This window comes from Syngnathoides biaculeatus, chromosome 14 (genome assembly GCF_019802595.1).
Source record: "Syngnathoides biaculeatus isolate LvHL_M chromosome 14, ASM1980259v1, whole genome shotgun sequence".
Taxonomy (NCBI): domain Eukaryota; kingdom Metazoa; phylum Chordata; class Actinopteri; order Syngnathiformes; family Syngnathidae; genus Syngnathoides; species Syngnathoides biaculeatus.
In genome coordinates, this window is record NC_084653.1 from 23,698,570 (window position 1) to 23,719,298 (window position 20,729).

Below are 20,729 nucleotides of genomic sequence, written 5' to 3' on the forward strand. Positions count from 1 at the left end.
AACAGACGTTCCAAGTATATTCAGCTCTGGCCACCTCGCCTTCTTGGATCCCCAAGAAAAATTATTTGGGGAAAGACAAGGCGGTTTCCGTTGGTCGCTGGATGACACCGAGCACCAAGAAGCTCTGACGACTATGGCCGATCAGTTCCAACCCTTTCGGGACGTTGTTAAGCTCGTAAGCGGAAAAGAGTGGTCCAAAGTCATCAACCACGATCAACACTTTGATGGGACAATTTTCAGACTGCCTTTGCGTGCCGAAACGTCAGAAATTTCAGATAATTTGTACAACGCAAATAAGGTTGCTGAGCTTTTTGGTAGCTTCTTTGCGGATGCAGATTTGAGTCTGCTGTTTTTGAAAAACGTGACCACGGTGAGCTTGATGCACGTCGACGTCCATGGCTCTGTGAGCACAAGACTCGAAGTCAAGTCCTCGGCCTCGGCAGGTGTCATTTTGGAACCCCAAGACAAGACCGTCATCGAAGGTTCAACCGGCCTCAAAGTGATAACCGTCACTTCCGAAGAGCACAAAGAAACCAAGTGGCTTGTGACAACATGTACCGTGAAGGAAGAAAATATAGAGGAACTGGATATCCTCGCGCAAAAGTTGAGCTTTGTTCCACGAGTTGACTTGGCATTCCCGTGCGGAGAGAGGGGGGCCGTCAGCGGGGGCCGACTGTGTTGCTTTCTCCCGCTGCCGAACAACGACGGCAACAAGACGGGACTGCCGGTCCATGTCAACGCCTGCTTTGGCCTCACAGATAACAGGCGACACATCAAGTGGCAAGAGGAAGATCAGATACATGACGAACAAGCCGTGTGGAACGAATTGCTGATGAAGGCAGTGCTGCCGCAAGCGTACCGAATGATCGTTCGAGACGCCATCGGGCACGCTCAAGAGACTTTTCTCCCCGCGTCCTCAGTTTATGACCTGTTGCCGGATCTGGCCGAGATTCAGCACAAGGACAAATGGTACGCCCTCGCCGTCGATGTCCTTCGTCAGTTGTTCCAAGAAAACGTGCCGGTGCTCTCCCTCGCCAGAGATGAAAAAAAATTCATCAGTCCGTCGGAAGCTGTGCTCCCTTGTACCGGCCCGGTTAGACCTGATATACTGGCCGCCGTTCGGAAAACCTTGCTTTGCTGTGGAGAGAATCTTGTAACATCTCCGAGCAACGTTGCGAGAGCCATAGAAAAGGTTCACCCCCGGGCCAGCAGCCTAAAATATGCGACTCCAGCATTCCTCAGGGATGTCCTCCACAGGGTTGACGTGCGTCGCATGTCCCGAGACGACAAACTCTGTCTTTTGGAGTTCATCCTGAGCGATGGAGAATACCAGGATCTCCGGGGTCTTGAGCTTCTCCCACTCAGTGATGGCTCTTTTCGAGCTTTCACAGACAAAGACCAGGACACTGCCTTGATTGACAGCAAGGAATTTCCAAGGTAACTTGGGACTATTCGGAATATTGACCATTGTTTGGAACTGTATTAATTATGTCTTGAATCATTTACTGTGTCAAAACAGAGTGCACTGCAGGTCTGTGACCACCAGTGTCAGTGTCGATTTAGTCTTCGCTAGTTTGCGGCCGACTACTTCTATAAACCGCATTAAATGCACACGGTGTTTGGAAATAGGAGTTCAGAACCATCAGAGATTCTCCCGTCCCTTTAAAAATAAAAAAATAATTCATTGCTATTTTTCCATTGTTGATGGCTATTTAATAAAATCCCTCCATCACAACAGTAAAGAAATTCATAAATCCTGCCATTATAATGATAATCTTCAGTTTTGATCGACACTACCAGAGATGTATTTATTTAGGAATTATTACTGCAGTTGTAGTTTGCTGTGGCGCAGAAAAACTGCTTCGCAGAGCGGTTCTGAAATGTAGTTTCCCCACAACATGAGACGTCGTGATGATGAGTCCATTTATTCTTCATGAATAATGAACAAGCGTTTCATATTTCCTGCAGAGTCCTGCTACCATTTTGCGAAGACCTTTTCATCCCAGATGACTTGAGCCCAGACTGCACTTCCCATTTGAAAGAACTGGCTCTTCAAAGTAAGAAAATATAATTCCCCCCCATCTTCACAATGCATACAGAACAATATTTAATATTTTTGATGTCTTTTGACAGAACTATTCAAGATAATCGTGATTGACGCAGATCAGGTGGCACAGTACATCAGGAAGTATTTGCCCGAGGACTGGAAGCTGTTGGACAAAGACCTCGTTAGCTGGGACATCAACAAAAGTCTGCCTCGACCCATCGACTGGCTCCAAGAATTTTGGAAGTTCCTCAACGCTCACTTTACAGCGTTAAACCTTTTCGTTGACATTCCGTTGATACCGGTGGGTCCCCTCTCTTCCAGTCAGTCTGTACAACTGGCTAAAATGAATCCGAAGACAACTCTTGTTTTCCACCAAAGGAGGCAGATTAGTTTGCCAGATGAAATAGCCAAGTTGGTAACAAAAGTCGGCGGGACAGTGGTCAGGGGAAACGAGTGGCTTAAGCATGACGACCTTGATTCGTATGTCCTGTGTCCATCTCCAAGAAGTATTGTGACTATCTTGACGAACGTCGAGTATCACCATCTCGTCAAAGAACTCGAGACCACGTGTCCCAGCGCTCGAGAAGAACTGAAGGAGTATCTGTCTAGTCTGAATTCTCTCTCAAACAGCGAGAGGGATATCCTCTCGAAGGTGCCTCTGTTTCAAAACACAAGAGGTGTGCCTCTCCCTGCACTTTCAAAAAAGGCTTTGCTTATAGGTTCCGGTCCAAAAGTACCAATGGATCTTCCAATGCCTGACTCAATAGTGCAATGTATTACAGATGCTGATCGCAGCTTATTGCAGTTGCTCAACATTAAACTTTTGGACACGGCTCAAGCGGCTCATCTTCTGATTGATAAGATTGAAAGCAGAACCTGCAGCAAAAAGGACTCTGAAAAGATCATGATTTGGATACTCCAGCACAGCAGCATCCTTTTCTCCCAAAATAAGAACTTAAAACATCGCTGCCGAGAATTCGGCTTCATGGAAGCAAATGGAGTGCTGAAGAAGACCTCACACTTCCTCGATCCAAGAGTTCCAATTTTCAAAGTCATTTTTGACGCTAGCTTCTTCCCTCCTTCTCCATACTTGCAAACAGCGGAGATGATTGAAACCCTAACAGAACTTGGTATGAGAAAAAGTGAAGCGGATGTGTCGCCTGAGCACTTGCTGCACGCTGCCGCAGTGATTGACGGGCTGCAAATGAACTCCGAGACCTTCAGCAGAGCTCAGGCCCTCTTCAACATGCTCGACGCTCACAATCTTCTGCCTCAGTTTTCTGATGCACAGCTTCAGAAGCTCAAAATGCTGAAATGGGTTCCGTGTGCTAACCCCGGCAGTAAAGCAGACCAGTTTTCCCTCTTCTGCCCTCACGAGATCAGACACTCTCAGTATGAGGACCTTGTCGGGTATGTAATGCCTCTGATGGGAAGCCTGAGTGACAGAGTTAGCAACGAACTCGGTCTCAAACGACTGCCCCCACCAGAGAAAGTGAGAGACAATTTGTTTGTCCTGACCGCTAACACAGAGAAAATGGCCGATCCCGACACAAATGAAGATTTCAGAAGGAGGTTGCATAGTATTTACAAACACATGCAAGATCACATTTCTGACTTTGCAACATTAATTGATGGTAACGTGCGTTGGCTGTGGTGCGGTGACCGTTTTTTTTCACCCAGGGATTTGGTTCTAGACTACCCACCAAATATAGATCTCAGCTTGTGGGTGAGGAAATTACCAAAGGAATTCCTACCGTACAAGAAGCTCCTGGAGGAGTTTGGTCTGAGATTATTGCTTTTGGAGCATGATATTGTTAACATTCTCCATTCCATCATGGAAACCATTGAAGGAAGACGGCCGGCAACTGCAAGCCCATCTGAGATAAAGGTCTCGGTCGAAATTGTCAAATGGATATGGAAGGAGAAGATGACCGTTCAGGAGGACATACCGGTGCCCGTCATCACACATGGCGGTCAACAAACCCTGAAATCACTGTCGACGGCCGTTTTCTGTGATTTGAGCAAAAAAGGCTTGGAGGGACTTCAGTACAGCAAGGAGCAAGTGCATCTCCTACATGACGAGATTCCAAAAGCTGCTGCTGAATGGTTAAACATCCAGTTCCTTAGCACACACATCCTCCATCCTGAGCTCGTGGGGATTGAGCAGTGCGGACAATCTGAGCCCATAACGATGAGGATTAAAAACATTCTCAAAGAGTATGATGAAGAAATGGATGTCTTCAAAGAGCTCATTCAAAACGCTGAAGATGCCGGAGCAGAAACCTGTAAATTCTTGGTGGATTTCAGAATACACAAAAGTACTCCCGAAAATCTCATAGATCCAGGCATGGCCCTTTGCCAGGGGCCTTGCCTTTGGGCATTCAATAATGAAAAGTTCACATCTGATGATTGGGATAATATTGTGAGGGTGGGCTCTGCCTCGAAAGAACGCAAGGTGGGAAAAATTGGCAAGTTCGGACTTGGGTTCAACACTGTGTACCATATCACAGACGTTCCTTCGGTCTTAAGCGGAAACAGACTACTTATACTTGATCCAAATGTGACTCACCTTAAAAAGATCATCAGAAACAAATCAAATCCTGGAATCAAGTTGGACCTCTCCCAAAAGCAACTATTTCACTTTTTCCATGATCAGTTTAGACCGTACGAAAACATTTTTGATTGTAATTTTACCACACAATGTCCTCCAGAACCTTACCAAGGTACACTGATCAAACTTCCTTTCCGAACTGAGGAAGAGGCTCTCAAGTCGGGGATAAGCACCAAAGTATACGACAAGCACAATATTGTCTCTTTCCAGCGAGAGTTTACAAATGACTCTCAAACGCATATCCTATTCCTGAAGAATTTGAAAACATTGTCTTTGCAAAATATCTCCAACCAAGCAGCAACTCCTCCGAGAGACGAAGAACTGCAAACAGTTTTCACTGTCACCAAAAGTACGCTGAGTAAAATCGGAATTGCAGACGTTTTTCAGTCAAGGCAGCTTCAAGCTGAAAAGTCATTGCTGAACCATGGTGAGAATTGCAAAGAAGTTATTGACTGCTGTGCTGCCAACATTGTCCAAATAAGCAGTGAACAATCTGGTAGGAGACAGAGTCAGCCTTGGCTTGTGTACAACTGCTTTGGGACAAAACAGTCTTTAAAAATGGCCTTGCAAGACAACAAGCAAACCAAGTTCTCTTTGCCAATTGGGGGAATAGCTGTGCCTTTGCAAAAAGGTCCAGAAAGTGCAAACTTTACCACGGCAGAAACCAAGTCCAGTGGCCAGGCGTTTTGCTTCCTCCCACTTCCCATTCACACCGGTCTCCCAGTCCTTGTCAACGGAACATTTGCTGTAACGAGCAATCGTAAAGGTCTGTGGGAGAGTGGTGTGAAACGTGAGTGGAACAAAGCGCTTCTTCAGGATTCCGTCGTGACAGCATATGTTACAGCACTTTTGGTGTTAAAGGACATGTCGCAAAACGGCCAACTGGAAAGTTATTCTTATCACACCTTTTGGCCTGACAGGGAAAAAGTTTGTGACACGTTCAAACCGTTGGTTGATAGCTTTTACTCCATCATCACCCAGCACTGCGTTGCCCTTGAGGTCTTCTGTGACGGCCAAAAGTGGTGTTCAGTGAACAATGCCATATTTTTACATGAGAGCATCGAAGAAGATGAAAAGATCCACACACTTGTCACGCGAGTCTGTCAGAAACATATCAAAGCACCAAACCTTGTTGTTCCCCTTCCACGCTGGTTAAGAAATAGCTTCACACAAGGTGGCTTTGAAAAGGTTGTACAGGAGAAAACGTGGAATTGGGAGAGGTTCTATCAAGATGTCGTGTTTGAGAACCTCGCCACCTTGGACGCAAAGAGTAGAGATGCTCTTTTGTTACACGCTATCGACCTTAACTCGGAGGGAATTGACCATCTGCTAGGCAGGTATCCGTGCATCCCCGCGATGGACGGACAACTCCAGCATATCGACAAACTCGTGAATCCATCAGGCAAATTGGCTCGCCTATTTGAAGACGAGCTTGGGAGATTGCTTGGAGGTACAGAGAATGACTTTCGCTCCTCGAAGAGGGTTCAACGTCTGCTGAAGCTTGGAATGGCAGATGACCATCTTCCAATGGAGGCTATCGTTCAGAAAGCGGCAACCATCCAAAGCATTTGGAAGACTGACAAAAATAAAGCGTATGTGTATTTGAAGGGCCTTCTTGAACTCATGAAGGATCACATCTTTGACAGAGACTCTTCCCACTGGAAAACATTGAGTATGACTCCATTCCTCCCCGCATTTCACCACAGTGGTAAAAAAAAAGTCCTAAGAAGGCCAGTCGAGATTTTCAGTGAGGAATATTCCCTGCTAGTTAACAAGACGCAACCTGTCCTGGATCATTCTGGGCTGAACATACACATTAGTGATCCTATCCTACAAATTCTAGGCATTCGTGACAGCCCAGTACCAGACATCGTATTCCAGCAGCTGGAAAAAGCAGAGAAATCACAACACACGGACAAATCTGAGATTCTCAAGATTGCCGATGAATGCTACAGATTTCTGGATAGCTGCATATGTGACTCAAAGATGTCCGAACTTATTTGCCAGAGGGCTAATTCCTTCCCGTTCATTTTTGACGGCAAAACGTTTGTCAATGTGAGCCGTGTCGCTGTCAAAGGGCAATTTGAGGCAAAGCCCTACCTTCATGTACTTCCACCTGGCTTTGCTAGTTTCCAGAAACTCTGGAGGACTGTGGGTGTTGAAGACTCATTCACTCTGGACCAGTTTGTTGCTGTGCTCCAAGAAATTCATTTGAAACACGGGAACAATCCCTTGCCAAAGGATGATCTCGGAATTTGTCTCTCAATTTTAAACAGAGGCATATACTCTGCCAGTGAGAATGTCACAAGCGCCTGTCTCATACCCAATGAAGAAGGCGTTTTGGTACCTGCCTCTCAGGTATTTTTTAATGACAGCCCGTGGATGCCAGTTTCTGCGGATGTCATGCTCTGCCACAAGGATATCCCACGTGCTATGGCACTTCATTTTGGAATCAAAACGACCAAACATCATACACTTCAAAACGTTGCTAAGAACCTCCCGCCACATTCTTTCCAGTTTGAACAGAAGGAGGAACTAACTGTTAGGATTAAAAACATAATTTCTGCCTACCCATCAAAGATGGATATCCTCAAAGAGCTGATCCAAAATGCTGACGATGCGGAGGCAACAGAGATTCACTTTGTTTGGGATCGACGACAGCACGGCACTGAAAAAACCTTTGGGGAGAACTGGAACAGGCTACAGGGGCCAGCACTCTGCGTCTTCAACAACCGTGTGTTTTCAGACACAGACCTGGCTGGTATTCAGCAGCTGGGAACTGGGGGAAAGCGCCATAACCCAGGGAAGATTGGAAAATATGGACTTGGATTCACTTCTGTTTTCCATTTGACTGACTGCCCCTCAATCCTCACCGGAGATTCCTTACTATGCATTTCAGATCCCAATCAAAATTACATTGAAAGTGAGCATGTAGGTGCAGGCATTGGCTATACGCTAAACGAGACTTTAAAGGAGATGTTCGAAGATGTTTACAAATCCTATCTTCCAGACAAATTTCCCCTGAAAGACGGAACCATGATCAGGTTGCCTTTAAGAACCGTTACCATGGCAGAGACTTCAAAAATATCGCATTGGGAAGTCTGTGAAAAAGACTTGGAAACCCTGTGTGCTGTCCTAACCGAAGACCCCGAAGGGCTCATTCTGTTTCTGAGGAATATCTCCAAAATTGTGGTCCATGAAATCAATCGTCAGTCAGAGGAAATCACAACAACCTTTGCAGTCGAAAAGAAAACCACACAAGCAAAAGAAGAAAGAGAGGCTAGCGTGTGGCATCCTCAAAATGATGTTCCGGATGAAGACTCAGTCACACGTAAGGCGATTTATGAAACAATGATTTCAACCTCAAAAAAGAGACAAAGTACATGGATCGTTGCAGAGCAGTTTCGCACATTCCAGTCAAACAACGGAGAAGTAAAGCATCCACAAGCAACTGTAGCAGCGTGTGTGAGATCAGAAGGACCACGAGACTACAGTGTTTTCAAAGGACGGGTCTTTTGTTTGCTTCCTTTACCAGGCACGACTGGGCTACCCGTGCATATCAATGGAGACTTTGTGGTCGACTCTGCCAGGAAAGGCCTTTGGAGACAGGATGGTCAGAGTCTGAAAGCAAACTGGAATGAGTCTTTGAAAAACAATGTCATTGCGCCACTGTACGCAGATCTTCTTCATTACATCAGCCGGACAACGTTCGAGAAGACTGTGAGCGCTGCAAAAATGGAGTCATATTTTACTAAATCATACTTCCGTTTCTGGCCAACAGTGTCTGAAGATGTTAGTCAGGAATGGCAGGAAATGGTACACGGGGTGTACAGATCCATGAGCGAAAGAGGCCTTAAGGTTATTCCAGTGCTGAGGAGCACGACACGTGTAACTCCTGAACAGCAATTAACTACTCCCACTGAGTACTGTATTGACTGGCGAGACGTAAGCGAAACCACACCAACGACCGCGCCTTACATGGAATCTTCCAAGCGGACGATAGATCACATTTTGAGGGAGCTTGGCATGGATTTGGTTCCCTTCACCACAGAAACGAAGAGGATATGGGATGGTTTCAGATCAGCTGGCATCGATGTAAAAGATGTAAATCCTTCAAGTGTGCGAATATTTTTGAGCAGAAAGGCTGTCCATAATCCAAAGCGAACAAGCGATGCATTACCACTGCCTGTGTCTGACACACTCGTCAAAAACCCAGAAAGATGCTCAAAGCTTCTTCATTTCTGCTTGAGTGATATTTGCCTGGAAAACATCACAGGTGAGAATCCTGCTCTCCTCAACGGGCTTCCTCTTCTTCTCACAGCAGATGAGGTTTTGAGGGTGTTTGACTACAATTCCCCAAAACTGATGTGCAAGTACAGTCATCTGTTCTCTGGCTATGAGAGCAATTTTGTACATCATCAGACAAACCGTGAACACGATAAGGTGCTAAAAGCCCTGGGCCTCGCCAGCGACTTGACAGTTCCTGGTGCTTCTGATTGGTTGAAGCTCTTGATTCAGCAAAATCTGAGCAAATGTGAGGTGGACCCACAGCACCATCTGACTGTTCCAAATAAGGAAATGATAGCCTGGCTGAAATTGCTATGGAAGTTTTTATTAAGCAATATGAAAGCAAAAAAGATCCCTAGTGGTGATAAAGATTTGACATTAACTGATGTGAAACAGCTATTCGGTGATTTCTGCATTTTACCTGTTGTGTGCCCAAGGTCAAACAAGCACTTTCTTCAAAAACTGCAAGGCATGGCCAGCGTGATTCGTTTCCAATTGGACAAAGATATATCGGGAATCTTGTTCAAACTCGGTTTCATGAAGTTTGACATTGCTTTTTTCATAGAGTTCCAATATGACAAATATTCCGTTCTGGAACCCGAATTTATGAATCTGAACGACAAAACGTCTGTGCTAGACCAAGTCGTTCTCATAAACCACTCAGAATTTGCCCAGCTTTCTTCTGATGACATGACAGAACTTCAAAACTTCCTGCAATCTGGAGAGTCCAAAAAGTGTCCGGAATATCAGAGGAAGCTCCGGTCTCTGCCTCTGTTTGAAACAATACAGGGGAATCGAGTGAGGATTGACGGCCAAGAAGCGGTTTACATTCTTGACATGCTCGCGCAGTCATTTAATAAATTCCCAGACTTGTTCAAACCTCCCGATTGCCACAACATTTTTCTCAAAAACAATCCCGAGAACATCAGTGTGTCCCAGACTTTGAAGATCCAGACTTTAAATGACCTCCAGTATTTCATGAAGCTCATCCTGCCTGTCGTCCGTAGACTCACAAAGACTCAGAAGATTCAGTGCCTCAAACTGTTACTTTCACTGCAACTTTCTGACAGTTACTTGGAGCATAAATCGACCATAATCTCTCAACTTGAGACTGTGCCAATAATTGCCAATGCTAACGGAGAAGTGGTGACAGTCTCGTACTACTTCGATGACAGAGTTGCCTTGTATCGGGCAATGTTGCCCCGAGAAAGATTTGTGCCTGCGAGTGTTTGGACTGAGCTGTGCGAAGGAAAACAATATAAAGAACAACCAGCACGGCAGTTACTCCAGGAACTTGGAATGAACCATGTTGTGTCCAAAGACGATATCATACGTTTTGCAAAAGATTTGGAGTCTGAAATCGGGGCAAAGGGTCACTCCCAGGAGCTGGAACAGAAATCCACCTTGGTTTTCCAAGAAGCCTTGAGTGTTGCAAGAGATGAGAAAATACTGCTGAAGAGCATCACCAACATTAAGTTCATTTTCCCTGTTAAAGTAAAAAAGAAACTGTGTGATTATCATTTGCCATTCGTGCCAGAGACCACTGCTGTCCAAATCAACGGTTCCTTAATTGAGAACGGTCACGTGAATCAAGAATTGATTTGGTCTTCAATGCCAATCATTGATCTACCGCTAAAAACTGAGGAGCTTCTGAAAATGATCACACAAGTGGGAGCTCACGAAAGACCGCCTGCGGAGTTTGTAGCCAGAAACTTGTTTAACGTGTGCCGGTCACCTTGTGAAACAGACGTTCAGATTCAAACCCGCGCCACTGTCTTTCGAAGTTCTTACGCCTATTTGCAAGCGATCAACTTTGACAGCCAATCACTGAAAGGTCTCCCACTCGTGTTGGTCGAAAAAGACAAAAAAGTGGTGAGAACGGAAAATGTTGCACGTTCACTTCCCCACGACTCTGACTTCAGGCCGTATTTGTACAAACTTCCAAACTGGGACATTGTGTATTGGCCATTCTTCCAGAAGGTTGGTGTGAAGGAGGAACCGACGGCACTGCAGTACTGTAACGTCCTCTCGGCAGTCAACGCTGATTCCAGCGCTAAAACCAGACTAAACGGAAACCAACAAGGAACAGTGAAACGTGCTGTGCAGCAGTTGTTACTGTTGATGAAAAAGAAGTGTAACCAATCTCTTTTGGAAAGCGTAAAGACTCTGTACCTGCCTGCTGTAGATGGAAAACTCCACCCATCATGTGCACTGTACTTCAACGACACAGCGTTTGACCCCCAACGCTTGGAAGCATCACTGGAGGAAGAGTTCTTGTTGCTTGAGAAACTCAGTGCATGTCACCTGGGCACCGACATCTATGACCACTGTCGAATTCTACAATTGTTACCCCAGAGACTTCAACCTCAAATGCTCTCGCAGGTCACCAGCGAGAAAGTCGTAGAGTCGCACATGCAAGTTTGTGATATTGGTCTGGCCTGTGAGTTTCGTGGTTGGTTTGACAACCATCTGACCTCAGGCGCATTCACCCACGGACTGATATGTCTTATAAGAGAGCAGTCAAAAGGTAAAATCACTCAAGAAGCGGCTGCAGATATGTGTAAGAAAATATTTGGCAGCATCGAGATTGTGTGTTGCACAAGCCTGATGTCGGAGCTGTGGCTCCAAGATCGAGCCTTGAAGAACACCGCCTGCGAGACTGACGTTTTTGTCCAGCAAGATCAAAAAGGGAGCACCTTTTACCTGAGACACAATGACACCATGCTCCTCAAGGTCATAAACGAAGTAAACATGACTTTGACAAAGGTGATCAACTCTCTTTTAGGTGGTAGGATTTTGCCAGAGCACCTCCTGGTCCTTGGACAGCTCCTGCTGTGTGACGACCTGCAAGATGTTCGTAAGACTCTGGCCAAGAACGGGATCCACGACAGCGTTGACGTACAAAGTTTTCCCGCCAGCACAGCGGCTTTGAAAGGAGACATTCCGGAGGAGTGGCACGATTGCTTGGATATGAATGTCCTCAACAATTTTGAAACGGGAGAATGTGTAGGTTACTTCACTAACAACAAGTATATTTATGCAACCATTGTGGAGGAACTACCTGGACAAGCGGGACCTTATTCACAGAGATACAAAATAAGAATTGGTGAAGACGAGCTCATCGAAGTTAGTAGTGTAGACCTCTACCAGTTTAAATGTGAAAACAATCCACAAACCGAGTCTGACCCATCGCGATCCATCGGTATGGATTTGCAAGAAATGACGTTCCAATACTCTTCCTCATGGGAAAGAAGTTTACCGGGAACTTACGAAGAGGCGGTGACGGAAATCAATCAAAGCTTGGCAGAAATCTGGACTCTTCCTCAGGAGGAGAGGACTAAACCCGGCAAGCGGCTTTACCTCAAATGGCACAATTTCAAAAACCCTCAGTGCCATTATGTTTCAGAGGCAGTCGAATACGTGAAACGCAGAACCTGCGTTTCATTTGGAGTCTATTACCATCAATGGGATGAGGAGGCTTTGCGCCACAGAAGTAGCCGAGAACAATTTGTCCTTCAACACCATTCCTACAACTTTTGGGGCCATAACAAATACATACCAAGGCCAAACCGCGGGGAGGCTCGGCGCTGGTGTCGGCAGGCCCGCTGTGATCTCGGTGCGGCCCGCAACGAAAGTGGTGAGGGGAGCGCGGAGTGGTGTCTGTTCAAACTCCACCAGGCAGTGGAGAAGTCCCTCATAGCTGCTGAGTACAAAAAAAACGGCCGGCGTCTCGGTGGCACCATTTCAGCCATGGCTGGAAAAATGTCAGACTTTAGTCCCCGACTGGGAGACCTCCCCCTCTACGTGGCCGAACTGCAGGCCTTGGGCGTGGATGCTAAAAAGACCCAATACCCCGACTGCCATCCTTTCCCCCGCATCCCAAATGAAAGTTTCCATTCGGCCGATTTGGGTGCAGCTTTGGACACGGCGACTCAGCTCCTTGACGCGGTCGAAACGTACGTGGATTGAGGCTCTACAATGACCATACGCCATCTTTAAGACCCGCTTACCCTTTTGAATTCACCGGAACGATCCTGTTGGTGTGAAAGAGTGGATTTGTTTGCGACTCGTTTTGTCTGGGACCAGAATAAGAACGCAGCGAGGTTACGTATGCCGTGTTGCCGTCATTCATCAATTTTCAAGCATCGGGTTCATGTTCTACAACTCTCTGCATTTTGAGCTACATTATCCGTCCAGTAAATGTTAATGTGAATCGAGTGCCTGGTCGTAGTTGCCGCAATTACTTGCTGCTACAATATATGGACCAATGTGTTCTACAAATCCACAATTTTATGAAGACTTGAACAAAATTGCTCAGTTTATTGCTCTTCAGTGGTAGCTTTTAAAATTGATGTCAAGTTTTTGCGATTAAAGAAGAAAAAAACAGATCAATAAAAAAACGTGTTAAAACCTTGTCGACTGTTTGTGTTACATTTAAGCTGCGATTCTCAATTGGGGGGGGGGGATGGTTTGGGGAGCAGCAAAGTTAAAATGAGCAACTGAGGTAACGTGGTTGCAACTGATGTTAAATAGGAGAAATGGGGTCCCCGCCATCATTTTAAATGCCTCTGATGAATCCCAAATAAAGTTTAGCTGCTCTCTTGCAGGCTTTTGCTGACATCTTCCTTCCGAGCAGAAGCCTGAAGGTTTTGCGTCAACAGGACTGCGGTTTGGCACAGTTCTTAATTGGCCCCACTATCGCCTGAATGAAAGTTGTTGCCACCACCATGCTTCAATTGTTGGAAAGAGCAGTCTTGTTTTTTCCCATTATGGGGGAAAAGTTGGCACGGTGGGAGGAGCTGGAAAGCGTCGGCCTCACAGTTCTGAGGTCCCGGCCGGGTTCAATCCCGGACCTGTCTGTGTGGAGTTTGCATGTTCTCCCCGTGCCTGCGTGGGTATCCTCCGGGCACTCCGGTTTCCTCCCACATCCCCAAAACATGCTGGGATAGGCTCCAGCACTCCTGCAACCCTTGTGAGGATAAGCGGCCAGGAAAATGGATGGAAGTTGGGTTTCGGAAATTTGCAAAAACAAGTGTTCTCGCTTCATGTGGGGAAATGTTACAATGCTATTAAACACACCCAGTTGAGTAGTATCCTATAGAGCTCGTGCACCTACGTCATAAAAATCACGACTTTTGTTTACGTCGCCATATTGCCGGTCTAACAAAGCCTCGTTCAATGCTAAGTCGGTTGGAGACGACACGGAAATATGTCTTGTAGCGCGACGCCCAGAGTCTTGTCCGACACCGTTAAGACATTTAAAAGGTGAAAATAAACGAAGGTACGTGGAATAGTTAGATAAACTCGGCATAGAGGACCCGTATTTCATGCCGAAGTCGATGTTATCGCTCATAAGGACAGTTAACCCGCTTCCACTTGTTTTGGACAAATGGATCTACACATGGACCTGGTCAGTAAGTCGTCGAGATTTACACGGAAGAGTTTGAAAGCGTAGAAAAGTCTGGACGCATACGAATACTTCATTGCTGGATCTATTCTCAATCAGGAATAAATCCCACATAGTGACGGCTCAGGAACGCGGAAGCGTGTTTGGCCACACGTTAACCTTTGCCGTAATCCATCGATCTTCACAGCTAGCATTCAATACAAATACCAATATTTCAATAAATGACCCCTGGTGTTACACAAACTCATATTCATTAACTATGATTGAAAAAAAAAAAAAAAAGCAAAGAGGACGGAGTCGTCTCCACGGAACGTACACGGAAGCGATTGCGGCCACACTTAACCTCTGCGACAGTTTTTTTTTTCTCCAATATGCATTGTTCTCAAACGAGCCAACTTGGCATTATAAATACTTTTTGGTAATTTGAGATTGAGAAGAAGAATTCCTACCTGAAACGAAGCGATCGCTACACAGGCGTGTGCGTATTTTGGTCGGGCACCGTCCATCACGTTCAATTGACGAAATCCATCGCTATTTTCTGGTCTTTTCAGCTGGTATTCCGTAGAATGACCTCTTTGAATATCTGTCTCGTCTGTTGTGACAACCAACAGCACAGCAGGTCTCGGGCAATTTTGATAAATTTGCTCCGGTTCAACGGCTCCCGCAGTGCAGGTCAGCTAGGTTTGACCTCCAATATGGCGCCGTGCAAACGATGATGTCACGTGCACGAGCTCTATACTGCTTCTGTGAGTGGGCTTTTTTTTTTTTTGTCACCCCCAAGCATCACTTGAACATCATTTGACCACAAGCATGTTAAGTTAAAATCCGTTTTATTCATTAAGAAATTGTTATGAAAATAATGACACCTTACCGTCCATCCGACAAAATGTATTTCCACGTAATAACACACGTCGGGACATCTTTGCAGTCACCTGAGCAGAAGGGTCCTCTGCTACTTTGCTTCCTGTTTACGCGTCCTATGAAAAGTTTAACACTTTGTATCCTTTCGTCCCAACCTCGAGTTCGTCTCAGATTGTTTGCGAGGGACACTTTTCATATATTTATAAGATTCCTTCAGTCCGTTACATCTCCCCGCGTCGATTAGTCACTCGCGTCAAACCTGTACATCCTTGCAGCGTGCTCGAGGCCCCGTTTCTGAGGCCAAAAAAAAAAAAAAAAGCCAACATAAGTCGTGGGAATCCTTACAAAGAGGGAGGCACATGCATTGCGGATCACTCGAACTTTATGGCACTACAAAGGTCGTGAACATTGTGTGTGCATTCATCTGCTTTTCACGCAACGACACGCGTTCATCACAGCTAGCAATACGGACAAACAAAGTACAAACGGTGCAGGACGAACCTAACGTGCACTAGATCCAATTTGACCTCCTCTGAACTAATGAACGCACGTCTACTTGTTCATTGTTTAAAGGGGAATTCCCGTGGTTTGCATTAACAATGTATCCAATAGGTCACGTAATATGTACTCTATCTTGATTATGTGATGTTAAATCCGTTCTCATTTAATAAGAGTTTTGAGAAGATTTTTCATCGGCAATTAGGAATTTTCAGGGGCGCTGCCAATTTCGCGAGTCACATGACCGACGTAGGCGGATGCGACGCGTTACGTTCCGTTCCAAACGCTCGATTACATGGGACACCATTATGCCCAGCGCTGATTTCTCCGATTTATTCTCATCTGATGAAGAAATAGCAGTATCGGTTGATCGGGAAGACGGAGGAATACTCCCACACGGAATTGAACAAGTGGCTGGAAATAATGCCCCTGAGTGGCGGAGCCGTGAGCTTGACAGACTCCGCGTCATTCCGTCCGAAGAACCATCCGGATATTCAACATTATTTACAGCCGAGCGGCGGAGCTCGATCCCCGGCGAGCCCCGGAGTTCGCTCGCTCGCTCCACCGAGCGGCGGAGCCATGAGCTCAATTCCCGCCGAGCTCCGGGGAGCTGGTCAGTCTCCGCGTCATTCTGTCCGAAGAACCATCCGGATATTCAACATTATTTACAGCCGAGCGGCGGAGCTCGCTCGCCGGGGAGCGAGCTCACGCACCTCCGCCGCTCGGCGGAGAGCCATTCCTCGGTTTTCCCGATCAATCGATACTGCCATTTCTCCATCGGATGAGGATAAATACGAGAAATCGGCGCTGGGCATAATGGTGTCCCATGTAATCGAGCGTTTGGAGCGGCACGTAACGCGTCACATCCCCGCACGTCGGTCATGTGACTCTCGAAAATGGCAGCGCCCCTGAAAATTCGTAATTGTGGATAAAAATCTTCTCAAAACACCATTAAACGAGAGCGGATTTACCAACAGTACATATTACATGACCTGTTGGATACATTGTTCATGCAAACCACAGGAATTCCCACCAAGGGTAATGAGAAAATTCACCGTCAAGTTCAACTAAGCGGGCACTTTGAAATTTTCACCTTCTTGATGGAGAACAAGCCGCGTCAAAAAATAAATTAAAATACTGATACGTTGAACAGTTGGACACGCGCCTTCAAAAGGTCAACTCGAGCTCACCGAGTGCATTTTAGGCTCATCCTGCAATTTCACCTGAAAGCTCAAAATCCCAAACTTTTTTTTTTTCCTTTTTTTGTGGGTATGTCATACATGGAGTGTTGGCGTTTGTAAATGGCTGAGGATCAAGTATGTTCACATTTGGCGGACTGCGGGAGCAAGAGTTGTACACAGGGGGTCCTCGGCTGGCGACAGGAAATGTCAAGTTTTCGAATGACGCGCGAAATAAAAGTTGATCACAAGGCGACTGGAGGTCTGCTCAGTCAGCGGCGTATTTACATCCCTCGCGGCTCTGACGTTTGAGGTTGAAGTCTCAGCTTCCCCAGTTTTCTTTTTCTTTGTATTCTCGCCCAATTATGACTTCACGAATACACTATCATAAGATATAGATTTTTTTTCTACAGCGTAGGAAGAGATGTTTGTCCAAAAACCGAGGACCACCTGTAACTTCCATTTTTTTCATTTTTTATACATTTGCATATGTCCTCCAAATGTGACAGCTGCCGAACGGGACTCAATGAAATTCAAGCAGAGCTGGCGTTGAAAAAAAAAATATAAAATAATAATAATAATAAAAAAACACTTAAGGCATGGTCCTTGCCATCTGGACACCACATCGTTCCAAAACCACGTACTTTACTTTACATCAGTCATATTGCATTGAGTTTACATACAAAAAGGGAACACACGAAACTATATCACGAGATTTGAGCGGAACCGGAACCGTCTCTTATAAGGATGGGAATAATATTCCTATGAATTCTGCGTGTCTTTGTTGCAAGCCAGGCATAAAAAGGATCCGCACGGCTCGGCCCGCGACGGCGAAAAAGTCAAAAACGAATTTCGGACCTTCGCTGCGGCACAACCCCTCCGGGTGGCATTTTCCGGCTGAAAACTGGCGTGGAAACAGGAGCGAGACATTCCCAGACAGACGCCTAAATAAAAAAAAAAAAAAAAAATGAAATAAAAACTTTAAACAAAATAAAAATGCCCATCCCTACTTTGTGAGCACTGTCCGAAATCAGTAGACATAAAAAGTCCCGTTTGGATGCCAGTTTTTTTGCGATATTTAAAAACAAAAAAACAACAACAACAAAAAAAACTTTTCTTAACTTTGTCTTGAACATCAACGCGGGAAGTTCGGGGTTTGAAAATTGCCGGGATAGGTGCGGCACCCCCGGCGACACTGGTGAGGATTAGCAGTGTAGAAAACGGATGAATGGATGTTGTAACCTATCATATATACCTAACAGCCGTCGAAAAACGCAACTTTTCAAGAATTAGGAACAGTTCAAAACGGCATAGTCAGCACAAAATCAGAACTTTGTTTTTTTTGGGGGGGGGAGGGGTGATTTTTACTTTCCCTCATAATGTTTTTTTTTTTTTTTTTTTGTAGATAGAGTTGCACAGGTTGTAGTCCGAATTAACCGTGATTTTTTTTTTTCCCTTCTTCTGACCAAAACCTGACATTTGAACACGGGTGTGCTGACTTTTTATAACCACCGTACCAGGTGGAAAGCCAACCTCTGTTAATTAATGCAACGCGTGTACTGGTGATGTTCACGGACATAATCACAGAAGAGTTACGGCAGAGCTACTGGCGTCGCTCCCGGTGCGCAGCAGACACGACGCACGTGGCGAGGGATCCCCGGCAAGTCCCGCGTTCGAGACCTCACATGTTGTACGCCACGTATATTGGGTCCAGCTGGTCGGCCAGGAATCCGTCTCGCAGGTGCATGCGTTGCTTCTCCCCTCGGGAGTTGATGGGGATGACGCCGGGGTCGACCACCACCACCACGCCCACGATGAGGTAGTGCTCCTCCAAAACCACGTTGGTGACCAGGGCCACCAGGTCCAGGGCTTCCTGCTCGGAACCTTCCAGCTCCACCACCACTACAAGCAAGTTGGTCCAAGTGAACACGGCGCTGCGCACAAAACGGTAAGGAATTCAGTCTCGGTACGCGCGTTACACTGAAGAAAAGAAGTATTTGAACACCGTGTTATATTGCAAGTCCTCCCACTTAGAAATCATGGAGGGGTCTGAAATTTTCATCGTAGGTGCATGTCCACTGTGTGAGAGAAATCATCTCAAAAGAAATATCCAGAAATCACAATGTATGATTTATTTCCGTGATACAGCTGCAAATCAGTATTTGAACACCTGAGAAAACCAACGTTAATACTTGGTACAGTAGCCTTTGTTTGCAATCACAGAAGTGGTTCACCAGCTTTGCACACACTGCAGGGGGGATTTTGGCCCACTCCTCCACACAGATCTTCTTCTAGATCTAGGTTTCTGGGCTGTCGCTGAGAAACACGGAGTATCAGCTCCCTCCAAAGATTTTTCGATTGGGTTTAGGTCTGGAGACTGGCCAGGCCACGCCAGAACCTTGATAAGCTTCTTCCGGAGCCACTCCTTGGTTTTCCTGGTTGTGTCCTTCGGGTCATTGTCATGTTGAAAGACCCAGCCGCGACCCATCTTCAGGGAAAGAGGTTGTCCCCAAAATCTCACAATACATGGCCGCGGTCATCCTCTCTTTAATACAGTGCAGTCGTGCTGTCCCATGTGCAGAAAAACACCCCCAAAGCATGATACTACCATGCTTCACAGTAGGGACGGTGTTCTTGGGATGGAACTCATCGTTCATCTTCCTCCAAATACGGTTAGTGGAATTATGACCAAAAAGTTCCATTTTGGTCTCATCTGACCAAAAAATCTTCTCCCATGACTCCTCTGTATTATTGGCAAACTTAAAATGGGCCTTGACATGTGCTGGTTTAAGCAGGGGAACCTTCCGTGCCATACATCATACGTCTTTGTGTATTAGCAACAGTCACCTTGGAAACGGTGGTCCCAGCTCTTTTCAGGTCATTGACCAAGTCCTGTCTTGTAGTCCGGGGCTGATTCCTCAACTTTCTAAGGATGACTGAGACTCCACGAGGTGATATCTTGCATGGGGCTCCACTCCGATTGAGATTGACCGTCATGTTTACCTTCTTCCATTTTCTAATGATTGCTCCAACAGTGGATCTTTTTTTCACCGAGCTGCTTGGCAATTTCTCCGTAGACCTTTTCAGAATTTTTGTAAAATTCACATTGTTATTTGAAACTGATCACAAATTCACCACGTAAAAAAATTCAACCTTTAAAACAAACGCAATATTTTCAGTCTCCTGAGATTCAACTGGCTACAAATCGCTGTTTAAAATTCACTGTCTAACAGCCAGCCAATCCAGTTAGGTTTTCTTAGTATGTGACGTCACGTGACTAAGAAAGCGTAACTGGATTGGCTGGGTGTTGGGTTCTGACCTGAAGTAACCCTGCCTGGTGGCACAGGCGGTGAATTTTAGACAGCGAATTGTAGCCAGCTGAATCTTAGGAGACTGAAAATATTGCGTTTGAATTTTAAAGGTTGAATTAATTATATGGTGAATTTGAGATCACTTTGAAATACCAATGTGAATTTAACAACATATAATTTTCAGTGGCATTTTGGATTCAAATCCTGGTGGCACATATTTACTTCCATAGTTTTCTAATTTCATTGAATTAAATTCTCATTCAAGTCACTAAATATAGTGTTCACTGGCCTCAGGGAATTCAATTAATTGGAGATTTATATTGTGCATAATTCACCATATTGTGAGATTTTGAGTGTGTGCTGTAATTTATTTTCCCAGGAAAGACTTCCTAACCTTAAAAAAAAAAAATCATTATAAAAAGGAATACAACATACATAGTGTTAAGACCTACTGTGCATTACTTTATTACTACATTACTTTATTATGCTTAAGAATTTATAAGGTGGTTAAAGAGGGTAGAAAATTTTT

General features: G+C 45.5%; 2 protein-coding genes across 7 annotated transcripts in view; one reads left to right on the forward strand and one right to left on the reverse strand.

Annotated features, from left to right (window-relative positions):
* si:dkeyp-118h9.7 (sacsin) overlaps window positions 1-13,383 on the forward strand; it is a 23,946-nt gene extending 10,563 nt beyond the window's left edge. For all 4 annotated transcript variants that reach the window (XM_061841767.1, XM_061841770.1, XM_061841768.1 and 1 more), the window contains exons 7-9: window positions 6-1,437; window positions 1,969-2,057; window positions 2,134-13,383. In XM_061841767.1, coding sequence (XP_061697751.1) covers window positions 6-1,437; window positions 1,969-2,057; window positions 2,134-12,914 — 12,302 coding nt within the window. In that variant the 3' untranslated portion in view covers window positions 12,915-13,383. The remainder of the gene's footprint in view (window positions 1-5; window positions 1,438-1,968; window positions 2,058-2,133) is intronic.
* A 4,131-nt stretch (window positions 13,384-17,514) lies between these two features.
* dip2a (disco-interacting protein 2 homolog A) overlaps window positions 17,515-20,729 on the reverse strand; it is a 98,287-nt gene continuing 95,072 nt past the window's right edge. For all 3 annotated transcript variants that reach the window (XM_061840877.1, XM_061840874.1, XM_061840876.1), the window contains one exon: window positions 17,515-18,823. In XM_061840877.1, the coding sequence (XP_061696861.1) occupies window positions 18,571-18,823 (253 nt within the window). In that variant the 3' untranslated portion in view covers window positions 17,515-18,570. The remainder of the gene's footprint in view (window positions 18,824-20,729) is intronic.